The 14,548-nt window shown below is 37.7% G+C and overlaps 1 protein-coding gene across 4 annotated transcripts in view; it reads right to left on the bottom strand.

Moving 5' to 3' along the window:
• The window catches only part of LOC128686414 (calpain-5), a 226,938-nt gene that overhangs the window by 73,890 nt on the left and 138,500 nt on the right, over window positions 1-14,548 (bottom strand). For 3 of the 4 annotated variants that reach the window (XM_070085725.1, XM_053773326.2, XM_070085724.1), the window contains one exon: window positions 10,603-10,659. The exons of the other annotated variant lie outside the window; for it this stretch is intronic. In XM_070085725.1, coding sequence (XP_069941826.1) covers window positions 10,603-10,659 — 57 coding nt within the window. The remainder of the gene's footprint in view (window positions 1-10,602; window positions 10,660-14,548) is intronic. 4 annotated transcript variants of the gene reach the window in all.

The raw sequence follows: 14,548 nt of genomic DNA on the forward strand, positions 1-14,548 counted from the left end.
GTGTAATGTCACCATGGTTGTTTAATATATTTATAGATGGGGTTGTAAAGGAAGTAAATGCTAGGGTGTTCGGGAGAGGGGTGGGATTAAATTTTGGGGAATCAAATTCAAAATGGGAATTGACACAGTTACTTTTTGCTGATGATACTGTGCTTATGGGAGATTCTAAAGAAAAATTGCAAAGGTTAGTGGATGAGTTTGGGAATGTGTGTAAAGGTAGAAAGTTGAAAGTGAACATAGAAAAGAGTAAGGTGATGAGGGTGTCAAATGATTTAGATAAAGAAAAATTGGATATCAAATTGTGGAGGAGGAGTATGGAAGAAGTGAATGTTTTCAGATACTTGGGAGTTGACATGTCAGCAGATGGATTTATGAAGGATGAGGTTAATCATAGAATTGATGAGGGAAAAAAGGTGAGTGGTGCGTTGAGGTATATGTGGAGTCAAAAAACGTTATCTATGGAGGCAAAGAAGGGAATGTATGAAAGTATAGTAGTACCAACACTCTTATATGGGTGTGAAGCTTGGGTGGTAAATGCAGCAGCGAGGAGACGGTTGGAGGCAGTTGAGATGTCCTGTTTAACCCTTTGACTGTTTCAGGCCCCTCTCTGAAACTGTCATTCTATGTCGCTCAATTTTTGAAAAAAAAAAATTATTTTTTCTTATGAAATGATAGAGAATCTTTTCCCGATGGTAATGACACCAAAAGTTCGAAATTTGGTCGAAAACTCGTGGAATTATGGTCCCGCGAAGTTAGCGGTCTCGGCGACATATGCGTATCGGCGATTTCGCCGACTTTTAGCCCAATTTTCAGCCAATTCCATTGTTCCAGTTGACCAAACTCATAGCTATTTCTTTAGAACTCCATTTTATCTATCAGCTGAGTACAAGAAACCTCCCATTTACTAATTTGGACTACCCAATATGGTGGTCAGAAATTGGCAATTTGGCCAATTTCACGCAAAATAAAAAAGATGCCAATTTCAAAATAGGGTCCAGAATAAACAAGGTAGACATTCGTGGCACTAAAATAACATATGCTCTGTTCATTAGTCACATCTCTAGGCCCCTCTTATATTATTATTGCTTTCTATTTTGATTTTTTATTCATACAAAAAAATACAAAATTTACTGTTATGCAGACGACTGCATTATTGTAAAAATGGTATAAATAATATCAGTGCACTAGTGAAAGAATATTAGACTCCCTAGTTGACGTGTATTGGACGTGTGGTGTGATTTATTTACTCTTCAACATTGGTAAAAATCGAACATTTTCGCTACTTTGAGCTTAGTTTCAACGTCGTTTTCATCGTAAAAGTAATGAAAATCATCTCTATTTCTGTAATATGTTTTCCATTTTATCACCTAAGACCATGAAAACGCGAATACAATGATAAATACTATACGAAAATACACCTCAAAGTCGGCGTTTTATTCCAAAAAAACGATCAGAGTTTTTTTTTTCCTCATTACGCAATGTATGCTGCAGGATTTTTTTTATGTGGTGCACACTGACCACACAGACCCATTCTCTCACATGTGGGCCTACCAGCTTTCTCCCACTTGATTTGAAGCCGCTAGAATTATTGAGTATATATACGTCAGAAACATTGGCTCGTAAGACGTATTTATACGTCGAAAACAGTCAAAGGGTTAAGGGCAATGTGTGGTGTAAATATTATGCAGAAAATTCGGAGTGTGGAAATTAGGAAAAGGTGTGGAGTTAATAAAAGTATTAGTCAGAGGGCAGAAGAGGGGTTGTTGAGGTGGTTTGGTCATTTAGAGAGAATGGATCAAAGTAGAATGACATGGAAAGCATATAAATCTATAGGGGAAGGAAGGTGGGGTAGGGGTCGTCCTCGAAAGGGTTGGAGAGAGGGGGTAAAGGAGGTTTTGTGGGCGAGGGGCTTGGACTTCCAGCAGGCGTGCGTAAGCGTGTTAGATAGGAGTGAATGGAGACGAATGGTACTTGGGACCTGACGATCTGTTGGAGTGTGAGCAGGGTAATATTTAGTGAAGGGATTCAGGGAAACCGGTTATTTTCATATAGTCGGACTTGAGTCCTGGAAATGGGAAGTACAATGCTTGCACTTTAAAGGAGGGGTTTGGGATATTGGCAGTTTGGAGGGATATGTTGTGTATCTTTATATGTGTATGCTTCTAAACTGTTGTATTCTGAGCACCTCTGCAAAAACAGTGATAATGTGCGAGTGTGGTGAAAGTGTTGAATGATGATGAAAGTATTTTCTTTTTGGGGATTTTCTTTCTTTTTTGGGTCACCCTGCCTCGGTGGGAGACGGCCGACTTGTTGAAAAAAAAAAATAATAATAATAATAATAATAATGCTCTAAAACAGGCTTCCTAGCCCCTCCCATCCTTTCCAACTGAACAGCAATCCCTAACACTCCCCCCCTCATCACAGTACAGAAATTCTGATGCTGCCCCTGCTCTGCTGTACCACAATAGCCATCATCAGTTTGTAGTACAGCAAGGAAAACTATACATATGTACTGTATTTTAAGGGATGGAACTGTGGTATACAGACTGTAATAAAAAAAAAACTTCTATGCAGAAAAAAAAAGTTTTAAATTTCCATACTTTTCTTCTTGTGCATTTCCTGAACAAAACTGCAAATTTAATAGTAAGTACTAATCAAGTTGTTGTAAATTGAGTAAGCAGAATAAAAAAAATAAGACAATTCCTGGAATACTATCATGTACACCATAGCCTGAGGAGATTATTATAAGGAAAAGAGTAAATCACAACTACATGTACTAGAAATTTCTATTTAGCAGCTCCACTTGAAGTGACATACTTTAAGATCATGAATTAAAAACATTAGACTAAGCAGTTGACTGTGTACTCTATATTCTACTAAACAGACAATCCGGTTACCATCTATGATGTAGTGGCCCGTGGCCTGGTGCCAAAAGCTCTTGCTTCACACACTGAGGGTCCGGGTTTGATTCCCAGCAAGGGTAGAAACATTGGGCGTGTTTCCTTACACCGGTTGTCCATGTTCACCCATCAGTAAAAATGGGTACCTGGGTGTTAGTCAACTGGTGTGGGTCGCATCCTGGGACAAAATATACCTAAATTGCCCAAAATGCTCTGAAAAGAACCGGCTCTCTATGTAGTAGTATGTCATTGATGTCAGCTAGGCTTGTGTACCTTGTACATGTACTTGTAGAAATGAAGATATATTATAGTGTAGCTGATTGCTGGATTCAGCTGCAATTTGCAAAGTAGTACTGCATTATGTGTAGACCTGGTATACATGAACCCACTTCATGACAATATAAAAGCCATTCACCTGAAGACACAGACAGAGACAGCAGAACAAAGGAGAGAGAATGGGAGGGATGATACTGAGCATACTAGCATTGTTGTATTTTTTTAACACGTTGGCCATCTCCCACCGAGGCAAGGTGACCCAAAAAAAGAAAGAGAAACTTTCACCATCATTCACACATAATCACTGCCTTTGCAGAGGCACTCGTATACAACAGTTTAAATGTCACTCCAAACAGCCAAAATCCCAAACCCCTCCTTTAAAGTGCAGGCACTGTACTTCCCACATCCAGGACTCAAGTCTGGCTAACCAGTTTCCCTAAATCGCTTCACAAAATATTACCCTGCTCACACTCCAACAGCTTGTCAGGTCCCAAAACCATTTGTCTCCAATTCACTTCTATCTAACATGCTCACACATGCATGCTGTATGTCCAAGGCCCTTGCACACACAACCTTTTTTTACCCCCTCCCTCCATCCTCTCCTAGGATGACTCCTACCCCTCCTCCCCACTGCTACAGAATTATACACCCTCCAAGTCATCCTACTTTGCTCCATCCTCTCTCTAAATGACCAAACCACCTCAACATTAGCACCTCTGTAAATAAACTGTGCTACAGTACTTCACCCTTCAAGTGGGGTGACTTAATACTAGTGAAAAGCTTCTGATCAAAAGGACTAGAGCTACTCCTCTCTTTCCAAGCATCAATCCTGATTTCCTACCATTTCCCAAACATTGCATGACCCCTATGAGTTTAATGCTTACCCATGAATATAACTTTATTGTATAAATTTCTATTAAAAGTTAGCTTAGTATAGGAAAAAAATACTTTCAACATTTACAAGTTGGTAGCAAAACTAGTGCTGCATATTTCACAAATTTTATAGAAACTGGCATAGTCACAGTCTCAAAGATGCCTGTCGTTTAAGAGTTTCCAGTACAGATAATGCTGTATGAAGTCATAACAGTTCCATCTCTATTCCTGATGGGCCTGAACAAAAAATTAAAATTTGTACTACACAGGTGAGATCATCATTAGAGTGCAGCAACTATACACATACTGTACAGTGAAAGAACATAAACTTGTTATCGACCTAAAAATAAAAAAGGAAGACGGCTATAGCTAATAAAGCATTAACAGGAATCTTATTAGTAAAAAATCTCTTAATCAGGATAATGAAAAAAATTATGAAAATTTTCACTCTAACTTAAAATTATCCTGGCTTTCTAGGTAGGCTAATACTATGATGCTAAAAATTAATTAGGGTGCAGCCAATAGTGCAATGATATAATGACCTTAGAGCCCATGATGGAAAAGGAAAAGGTACTTCACTGCCTGTATTTTTTATGTAGAAAATGTAAAAACTTTACGTATTCACTTCAGTTCTGTATTGCATTTTTCTGTGAAGAAAATTATTACTACTATTATTACTATGACAACTACTATTATTAGTATGATAACTACTACTACTACTATTACTATGACTACTACTATGACTATTACTATGACTTCTACTATTGATATTATTACTACAATACTACTGTTAATACTGTTAGTACATGTACTACAGTACACCATCGATTTTCTGGATTCTTTGGTTCCAAAGGTTTTCCACATTACTGAGTTCTCTGCCTTAAGAGAGCACAATATTCCTTGGTCTTGGGGTTGGATAAGTGATGTACAGTTGGGTGGTAAATACACTGCAGTGGGAATTTAAAGTTCCTGCTCGTAAATCTGTATGGATTATAAGTTTCCAGATCATCAGTGTCTGGAAAATCAATGTTGTACCTGTATTCTATTATTACTACTACTTGTAGTGAACTAGTACTGGGGTTCTTAACTATTTATACAAAGAGTCTGTAGAGTACAGGACAATAATATATCTCAAATTCCAAACTCACATACAGCAAATATCCAAAAAAGTCTCCAAAACGGTAGGCATCTTCTCAAAGATATGGTACTATGTACCCCAATCAGCTCTTCTTCCACTATACCACTCACTTGTCTAGCCTTACCTCACCTCTGGCATTTGTGCATGGAGTTCAACCACAGCAAATCACCTTAAACCTTTAATAACCCAACAGAAAAATGCAGTGCGATTGATTACAAACTCCTGTAGTAGACAGCATACTCCTCCGCTTTTCAAGAGTCTTAACTTACTCAATATACAAAACATCCACACTTATTATTGTGCCTACAACATGCACAGAACACTACACTCAAATATAAACCCTCCTCTCAAACTCCTACTTGCTAACTACAACAGGACACAACCATAATACAAGACACAAATCATTCTTTGATATCCCTCGCGTCCATCTCTCCCTGTTCAAAAAACGCTATGCACATAAGGGTCCGAAGATCTGGAATTCATTACCAGAACACACTAAAGGACCCCTGCCTGCAAATCAATTTAAGGCCCTACTTAGAAATCTCCTCATCACCCAAAATTAACCAGACAAGCTGCACTTAATACCTACCATTTACTCAAAAGCAACACAAAAAAGTACCAATGATGTCTCAATTTCAATACTGAATATTGTGCTGAAGATTGTTCAACTATGTCCTCATTACTTCAAAATCAGGATAATCAAATTTCAATGTTTTGAACACTGAATTGTAATACTTCATAGTAAATTGTTTAAATTGTTCTACTGTAAAACTGTAATGCTTCAGAATTGTAATGTTCAAATTTCATCGTTTTAAATACTCAATTGTACTTCATATTGTAAATTGTTTAAATAGTTCTGTTGTTATATTGTATTTTTTATAAAATAATTCAAAACTGTAATTATTCACTACTAAACTTCTCTACTAGACCTAGTAAAGCCATATATCATTACCTATTAATACTCAATCTCTTGTACTTACTGTAACTCACCTAATGACCATTAATCTGTTATAGCCTAATTAAATATTAAGTTAATTTTAAGTTTGCCCAAAATGCTCTGCTTACAAGAGGCTTTTGGCATGTACACTCTACTATTATATTCCTTTGTACAACTATGTACCATGTCAAAATAAAATATTATTATTATTATTATTATTATAGAGAGTACATTAGCTCACCCTCATTATTGAGATCACAAGTGTGGGCAGAGAAAGGTAACCCATGGTTTCTTTGTCATTTCTCCATATTCAGTAGGGATACCTTAAAAAAAATGACCATTCTTGCTTGGTTCAAACCAACGTGGCACCAAGCAACTGTAGGTGAGCATTTGTTTTCATTTCCAATCTCATCTACTGTAATCTATTTCTTTGTAATTAAAATCCTGTGCTTTTATAATTTTTGCTTTTCCATGGAAGACTTTGAGTAATAATTAGAAAAAATGATATATGATGGATAGAGATGCTATATGGCTGGTGTTGTAAATGCATGAAACAGGTGGCAAGATGTTAAAAGCTGTATACAGTAGTCCCCCATATCTGCGGTGATATGTTCTAAGACCTATTATAGATGCCAGAAACTGTGGATAATAGTGAACCCTATATGTAAATCATTTTTCGTTTACATACATACCTATGATAATGTTTAATTGATAAATTATGCAAAATAAGTTGAGAATTGGCACTTTTTTACCAATGGGAAGCACTTCATGGCTTCTTTTAGGTTTTGAAGAACTGCTACCATCACTACTTTTGTGCTTTAGTGTCATTATTAAGCAAAATTAAGGCTTATTTTCAGGCCACGGTAAACAGTGGATAAATGAAACGGCGGAAACCAAATCCAGGATATAGGGAAGTTCTACTGTGTAGAGTTTTTACAAGAGGCTAAGAAGTGCAGAGGATGTGACTGCATTTATATATCTAAGAGTAGATGTGTCAGCAGACAGGCCTATGAAAGATGAAGCAAATCACAGAAAAAAAAAGCTAACAGGAAGGTTATTTAAAGGAAGAAGTTTGTCAATATACCTTACGTAAAAGAGGTACATATCAGGAAGAACGGTGCTGACAATTTTATATGGGTGTGAAGCAAGGAGAAGATTGGAGACAATGGAGATGCAATGTCTGATGTCAGAGTGTGATGCAAATACATATGGTAGCAACTTTATTGGTAGTGCCAACAAACTTGCCAATGTTGTCTCTTACCACCTAGATCACAGTGAGACAATATTAAACATAGAGTACTGAACTGTGCCAAGAGCAGCATATTACTTTATACCTGCTCACACTAGTAAATTGCAACCTGGTTATTGCATTTTAATAAACTTATGTCACATGCTAAGGTCACACGTGAGGGTACAATTCTGCAATAAGACTTGATTGGTATCCAAGTTTCTATGTACAGTACAGGACAGATATTTCACTTAGCTACCTAGACACTGATTCATATCTACTATGTTACCAGTTTTACCAGCACTACCAACAGACTTTGTGAGAACAATACAATAACAATAACTTGCTGTCTAGGCTTGAATGGGGATAGTTATTAGGTAATATACACCTACTTACACTATTCAGTACTTAAACTGCAATTTTTCTTCATTACAATTTGTATCCTAGGTATTGTACTGTATAGTATTTGAAATCTCCAAATAACCTCAGTATATTGAAGTATTCTATAGCTTTTAAAGGTTCCTTTAATTTTCTGCCAACTAGCTGCCACTAGTGACTGTTGTTAGCATGACTGCCATTAGCTATATGACTGCTGTTGGCAGTGTGACTACCATTAGCTATATGACTGTTGTTGACAGTGTGACTGCTATTAACTATGTGACTACCATCAGCTGTGTACATGCCATTGGTTATGTGACTGCCATTGGTCGTGTAGTTGCCACTGGTTTTGTGACTGCCATCAGTTATGTGACTGCTATCAGTTGTGTGACTTCTAGCAGTTGTGTGACTTGCTATCAGTTGTGTGAATGCCATCAGTTGCATGACTGCTATCAGTTGTGTGACTGCCACAAGCAGTGTGACTGAATGTTTATAAGGAACAATGAGGAAACATTAGCAATTGTTATCACTGCCAACGAACTTTGATTTCACAAGCTCAATGTTTTTTTTTTATTTATTATCACACTGGCCGATTCCCACCAAGGCAGGGTGGCCCGAAAAAGAAAAACTTTCACCATCATTCACTCCATCACTGTCTTGCCAGAAGGGTGCTTTACACTACAGTTTTTAAACTGCAACATTAACACCCCTCCTTCAGAGTGCAGGCACTGTACTTCCCATCTCCAGGACTCAAGTCCGGCCTGCCGGTTTCCCTGAACCCCTTCATAAATGTTACTTTGCTCACACTCCAACAGCACGTCAAGTATTAAAAACCATTTGTCTCCATTCACTCCTATCAAACACGCTCATGCATACCTGCTGGAAGTCCAAGCCCCTCGCACACAAAACCTCCTTTACCCCCTCTCTCCAACCTTTCCTAGGCCGACCCCTACCCCGCCTTCCTTCCACTACAGACTGATACACTCTTGAAGTCATTCTGTTTCGCTCCATTCTCTCTACATGTCCGAACCACCTCAACAACCCTTCCTCAGCCCTCTGGACAACAGTTTTGGTAATCCCGCACCTCCTCCTAACTTCCAAACTACGAATTCTCTGCATTATATTCACACCACACATTGCCCTCAAACATGACATCTCCACTGCCTCCAGCCTTCTCCTCGCTGCAACATTCATCACCCATGCTTCACACCCATATAAGAGCGTTGGTAAAACCATACTCTCATACATTCCCCTCTTTGCCTCCAAGGACAAAGTTCTTTGTCTCCACAGACTCCTAAGTGCACCACTCACTCTTTTTCCCTCATCAATTCTATGATTCACCTCATCTTTCACAGACCCATCCGCTGACACGTCCACTCCCAAATATCTGAATACATTCACCTCCTCCATACTCTCTCCCTCCAATCTGATATTCAATCTTTCATCACCTAATCTTTTTGTTATCCTCATAATCTTACTCTTTCCTGTATTCACCTTTAATTTTCTTCTTTTGCACACCCTACCAAATTCATCCACCAATCTCTGCAACTTCTCTTCAGAATCTCCCAAGAGCACAGTGTCATCAGCAAAGAGCTCAATGTCTTTTTTCAATATTCTTTATGTCTCACTTATTCTTACACTTTTTAAAACACTACTACCGAGTTTACCTACGATCAAATGTGTGCATAATACTGTTAATACAGCTATGTGAGTTTCCTCATAAATGTTCATTATCCATTTCTGCCTTAGTTTTCATGAAGTATTGTATTTATTGACATACAGGTAAACTGTACCCACATATGATACTTATTTGAAATTGGTAACTAAAATGTGCTGGTGTCTTAATACAATGACTCACAGATAACTCATCACTCCACATCAGCCTACAAGTGAATGCTGCAGTAGATAGCACAAATGACCAATGAAGATAATTTAGTAGACACTGAAAAAAAATACTATGTAATATGGATATAAACTGCAGCCATCTTCAGGGCCTGATCAACATTTTTTAAACTACTGTGTTGAAACCACAATAAATAAGTAGTGAAACTTTAACAAACAGCAAGTAAACAATTTGGGCCAGTATAATATACATATTATTAATATAAATATATAAAGTTAATCACAAATCTTGCAAAAACTAATATCTGAAATCTACTTTTTTTAATGGAGAAAGGCAAAGGAATGTGTAATTTTTAAGTTGCTTTAGAAGACTTAAGTACTGCAAGTTTTAGCAGGGATAAAAACATAGGGTAAACACAAAGGTAGGGTCACATCTCTTGCAAGCTCACTAATCTACATTTCTTAGCTGATGTCACAGGCTCTAGTGTTTGAATAATTTCGTATTACACCAAGAGGTTATAATCAAAGGAGTTAACTGCAATTTATATAACAGTAATAAAAAGCCTGAAGTCTTACAGGGTGTTTACAAGTTAATTTAGGTAGGTTGGGATAGATTAGTGTGTATTAAATCAAAATTAAATGTTAAAATATAATGAGCAGTTAACCGAGTGGTTGCTTGGATTAAAGAGCATAAATATGTATACAAGTATATATAAATATACAGTACATATATATACCTCATGCAACTTATTGAATTTTCCATCTGAAAACTAAACATATTCAATCACATCTGTATTTAAGGACAAATTACTATGTTATTACTATACCACAAGTGTGCATTTTACAAGACATTCATTTACAAAAAATCTTTAAACTGTCTCAAAATAATAAAATAAACTATGAAGGTGGTGCATAAAACTCTTTTTCACCAAGACCAACAATTACCTACCCTACAAAATTTGATCTTGCAAAAGCTACATATTTAATGTGCAAACATTCACCAAACAATCACACAAGTGCATGTATTCACCTGGAGTACATTTTGGTCAGTTGCGAAGTTGTATACACAAATCCACTCCTCCTCTTACTGTAAAGTAATTAATTCTTTCATCAACACATAAGGCCATAATTCAGCAACCTCCTCCATTTGATAGAAAGGAAGGTACATAGTTAACTCTCTCATAACAAGATCTTCACTGGAATTCAGACACTACTCCTTCAAGGGGTAGTGTCTTGATTTCGGTGAATGACTTCATGATCCCAGGAAGTGGAGTTGTCCTCATCTTTAGATCCAACAAAATTATCTCCCATAAGTTTCCTCTCCTAAGTGCAGGTTATTTGTGTATGATTACCTCCAATTTCCCTGGCACTGTGTGATGGCAGTAGGTTTGGTGCTTCCTCGTAATAAAAATAGTAATTAATAATAATGTAATACTGTAATTGTAATAATAATATAATACTGAAATAATAATAATATGTAATAATAATATACTACTGCATTACTGTTTGAGGGAAATGTGTGGTGTGGATATCATGCAGGAAATTCAGAACACAGAAATTAAAAGACAATGTAGGGTCACCATGGGTATAATTCAGAGGGCTAAGGAGGGATTATTGAGGTGCTTTGGGCATGTAGAGAGGATGGAGAGGGATAGGCTCAGGGTAAAAAACGTTTTGAGCTTCAGAAGTTTGAGCATCTAGTAGGTTTTTGTGAGTGTGTCAGATAGGAGTATGTAGAGACAAGTAAATTTCAATGAACTTGTTGTTGGTGTGAGAGCACGGTAACATTTATGAAGGGATTCAGGGAAACAGGTTAGCCGGATTGGAGTCTTGGAGGTGAGAAGGGCAGTGCCTTCACTCTGAAGAAGGGGTGGGGATGTAGCAGTTGGAGGCTAACTTGAACTGTGATATAAGCACACTTCTGGCAAGGCAGCAAGTGAATGAATGATGGTGAATGTGTTTTCTTCTTTGGGTCCCCCCCCCAACTTAGCAGGAGATTGCCACAGACATGAAAATAGTAGTAGTAGTAATAATATTAAAATAATAGTAATAATAATACTAGTACAGTAATAGAAATAAATACAGTGGTACCTTGACTTACGAGTTTAATTCGTTCCGTGACTCAGCTCGTAACTCAATATGCTCGTATATCAAATCAATTTTCCTCACTGAAATTAACCGAAATGCCATTAATCCATTCCAGCAGAATTCCTGTCTCTCGGGAGGCAGGAGAAAATACTTTAGTACAGTATAACACTAATATCAACTCTATGGAGTGTTTGTGAAGTTAACTGCATTAGTTCACTAGTTTCATAAGGAAAACACTGAAACAAAAGCAATTTTCCCAGATTTTTTTTTTCTGAGTCAGGAGACTGGCCTACGTTTTGGGTGAATATCTCGGAAGTAAATCGGTGCAAATGCCTCGTGCCTTCTCACAGAGAAGGCACAAGGCACGAAGTACATACTATGCTTGTACTGCCTCACTGAATTGACTACACGCCACTTGTGTTTTTCTATGATTTCATGCTTTAATTCAATGGACATCATCATCATCATCTTCTCAGCACTGTCCTTTGCACTTACTTTCTTAGGACCCATGGTTAGAAAAAACAAATTTGGCAAAATAACTGCACAAAACGCAAGCACAACACAAGAGATGCTTCCATGGTGAGGTAACCATATACACTGTTGTGCCATTAGCTGCACCAACTAGTGGTGGTGTATCTGAAGCTCACTCGTAACTCGGATTTTGGCTTGCAATTCAAAGCAAAAAATCGACAGAGCAACGGCTCGTAACTCAGAAAACTCGTAAGTAGAGGCACTCTTAAGTCAAGGTACCACTGTAATAAAATTTAATGTGTGGCCCAAAGGACATAAAAACATAAGAACATAAGAAAGAAGGAACACTGCAACAGGCCTACTGACCCGTGCGAAGCAGGTCCATCCCACCCCCCGGCTTAGAACAATGGCCACCTAGTCAGGTCACTTCCACTTAAGGAAGGAGCACGGCACAAGACCTGGTAGCACAAGCTAGTCAGGTCCAATTCACACCCACCCACACCCACTCATGTATTTACCAACCTGTCCTGTCTTGGCTGGATATTTTCAGCATGCTATTTACATCCCCTTTATTTATTCCTGTTTTCCATTTACATATACACCTCAATCATATCCCTCGAATTCTATGCCTTTCTAGAGTGCAGATTCAGGGCCCTCAATCTATCCTCATGGGGAAGATTTCTGATACATGGGATCAGCTTTGTCATCCTCCTCTGTACGTTTTCCAGTGCATTTATATCCATTCTGTAATATGGTGACCAGAACTGTGCAGCATAATCTAAATGAGGCCTAACCAAGGATATATAGAGTTGAAGAACAACCTGAGGACTTCTATTATTTATACTTCTTGATGTGAAGCCAAGGATTCTGTTAGCTTTATTGCAAACACTTATGCACAGTTGTCTTGGTTTCAGATTACTGCTAACCAGAACTCCTAAATCCTTTTTGCAGTCAGTAGTATTAAGATCTACACTATTCAGTTTATAAGTGGCATGGTTATTGTCCTGTCCAACATTTAGAACTTTGCATTTGTCTATATTAAACTGCATCTGCCACTTCTCCGACCACTGCATCAGTCTATTCAAATCATCCTGGAGTGCACTAATGTCCTCAACAGAATGAACTGGACGGCCTATTTTGGTGTCACCAGCAAATATGCTTATGTCGCTATTTATTCCCTCATCTATGTTGTTTATGTAGATTGTGAACAAGGGGCCCAACACTGACCCCTGTGGAACACCGCTCGTGACATGCCCCTATTCTGATTTCCCCCCATTTATGCAAACTTTGCTGCCTGTCAACCATGCCTCTACCCAGGAAAAATTTCTCTTATTCCATGTGCCTATTTACTTTACTATAATGTTAATTGATGTTCCTGCATAAAATGAAGGTAAATAACGTAAAGTGTTTGAATCAAACAATGTTTCTGCTTATTTATAAATATTTGTGCCTAGCTTTATTTGTAGATATGCGAGATTACAGTACCTGAGCTTGTAGATGTGATTTATTATTATTATTATTATTATTACTATTATTATTATTATTATTATTATTATTATTATTATTATTATTATTATTATTATTATTACTACTACTACTACTACTACTACTACTACTCAGTAAAACTTTGATGTAACATACCCCGTTTCAACAGATTTTGGATTTAACATAAATATTTTTTGCCAGACAATGTCCAAAAACACTGGACAAAATTGGTTAAATCCAGAACTGATCATTATTGTTACAAACATAGAAAATATCTCATCATTCAGATTTAACAGACAATCAGCATTAAGGACACCCTTCCTCCCATTTATTTTTAAATCAAGGTTTAACTATATTTACAAGGGGACTAAACCCATAGGAGTCATATAGTGCCTGGGAAAATAGGAGGTACTCAGATCCTATGAAGGGGAGGTCAGATCCAATTCCTTTGATTAAGAGCCCCCTCACCTGCATCAAGGAACCTCACTTAAAGGGGTGTGTGTGATTACTTAATAGTGTTTAATTTTTTCCCTAGTTCTTGAACCTTGCCAGCAGTAATAGCCTGGTTGATCAGGCCCTGGTATACCTTAAGAAGGGTGCCTTAATAGGGGTTAGGGATTTTGACCCAAATAATTGGGGCTACCCTTATGTCTCTGAATCAAACCTAAATGCCTCCCTTTTCCCTGGCAGTGTAGTGTAATATATCCCTGACCCCTGTGTGCTCTGTTGTGGATGCTAGCATGCATGTGCATAGATACTAGCAAGTGTGTGCATAGATGCTAGAATGTGTGCATAGATGCTATTATATATGCATTTTGGATGCCAATATGCATTTGCATGGATGTCAGTTGCATGTGCATAGCTGCCAGCATGCATGTGTGAGGGGAGGCTAGTGCATGTGCTACATGGAGAGAGCTGCTAGGGTACATAGG

This window comes from Cherax quadricarinatus, chromosome 17 (genome assembly GCF_038502225.1).
Source record: "Cherax quadricarinatus isolate ZL_2023a chromosome 17, ASM3850222v1, whole genome shotgun sequence".
Taxonomy (NCBI): domain Eukaryota; kingdom Metazoa; phylum Arthropoda; class Malacostraca; order Decapoda; family Parastacidae; genus Cherax; species Cherax quadricarinatus.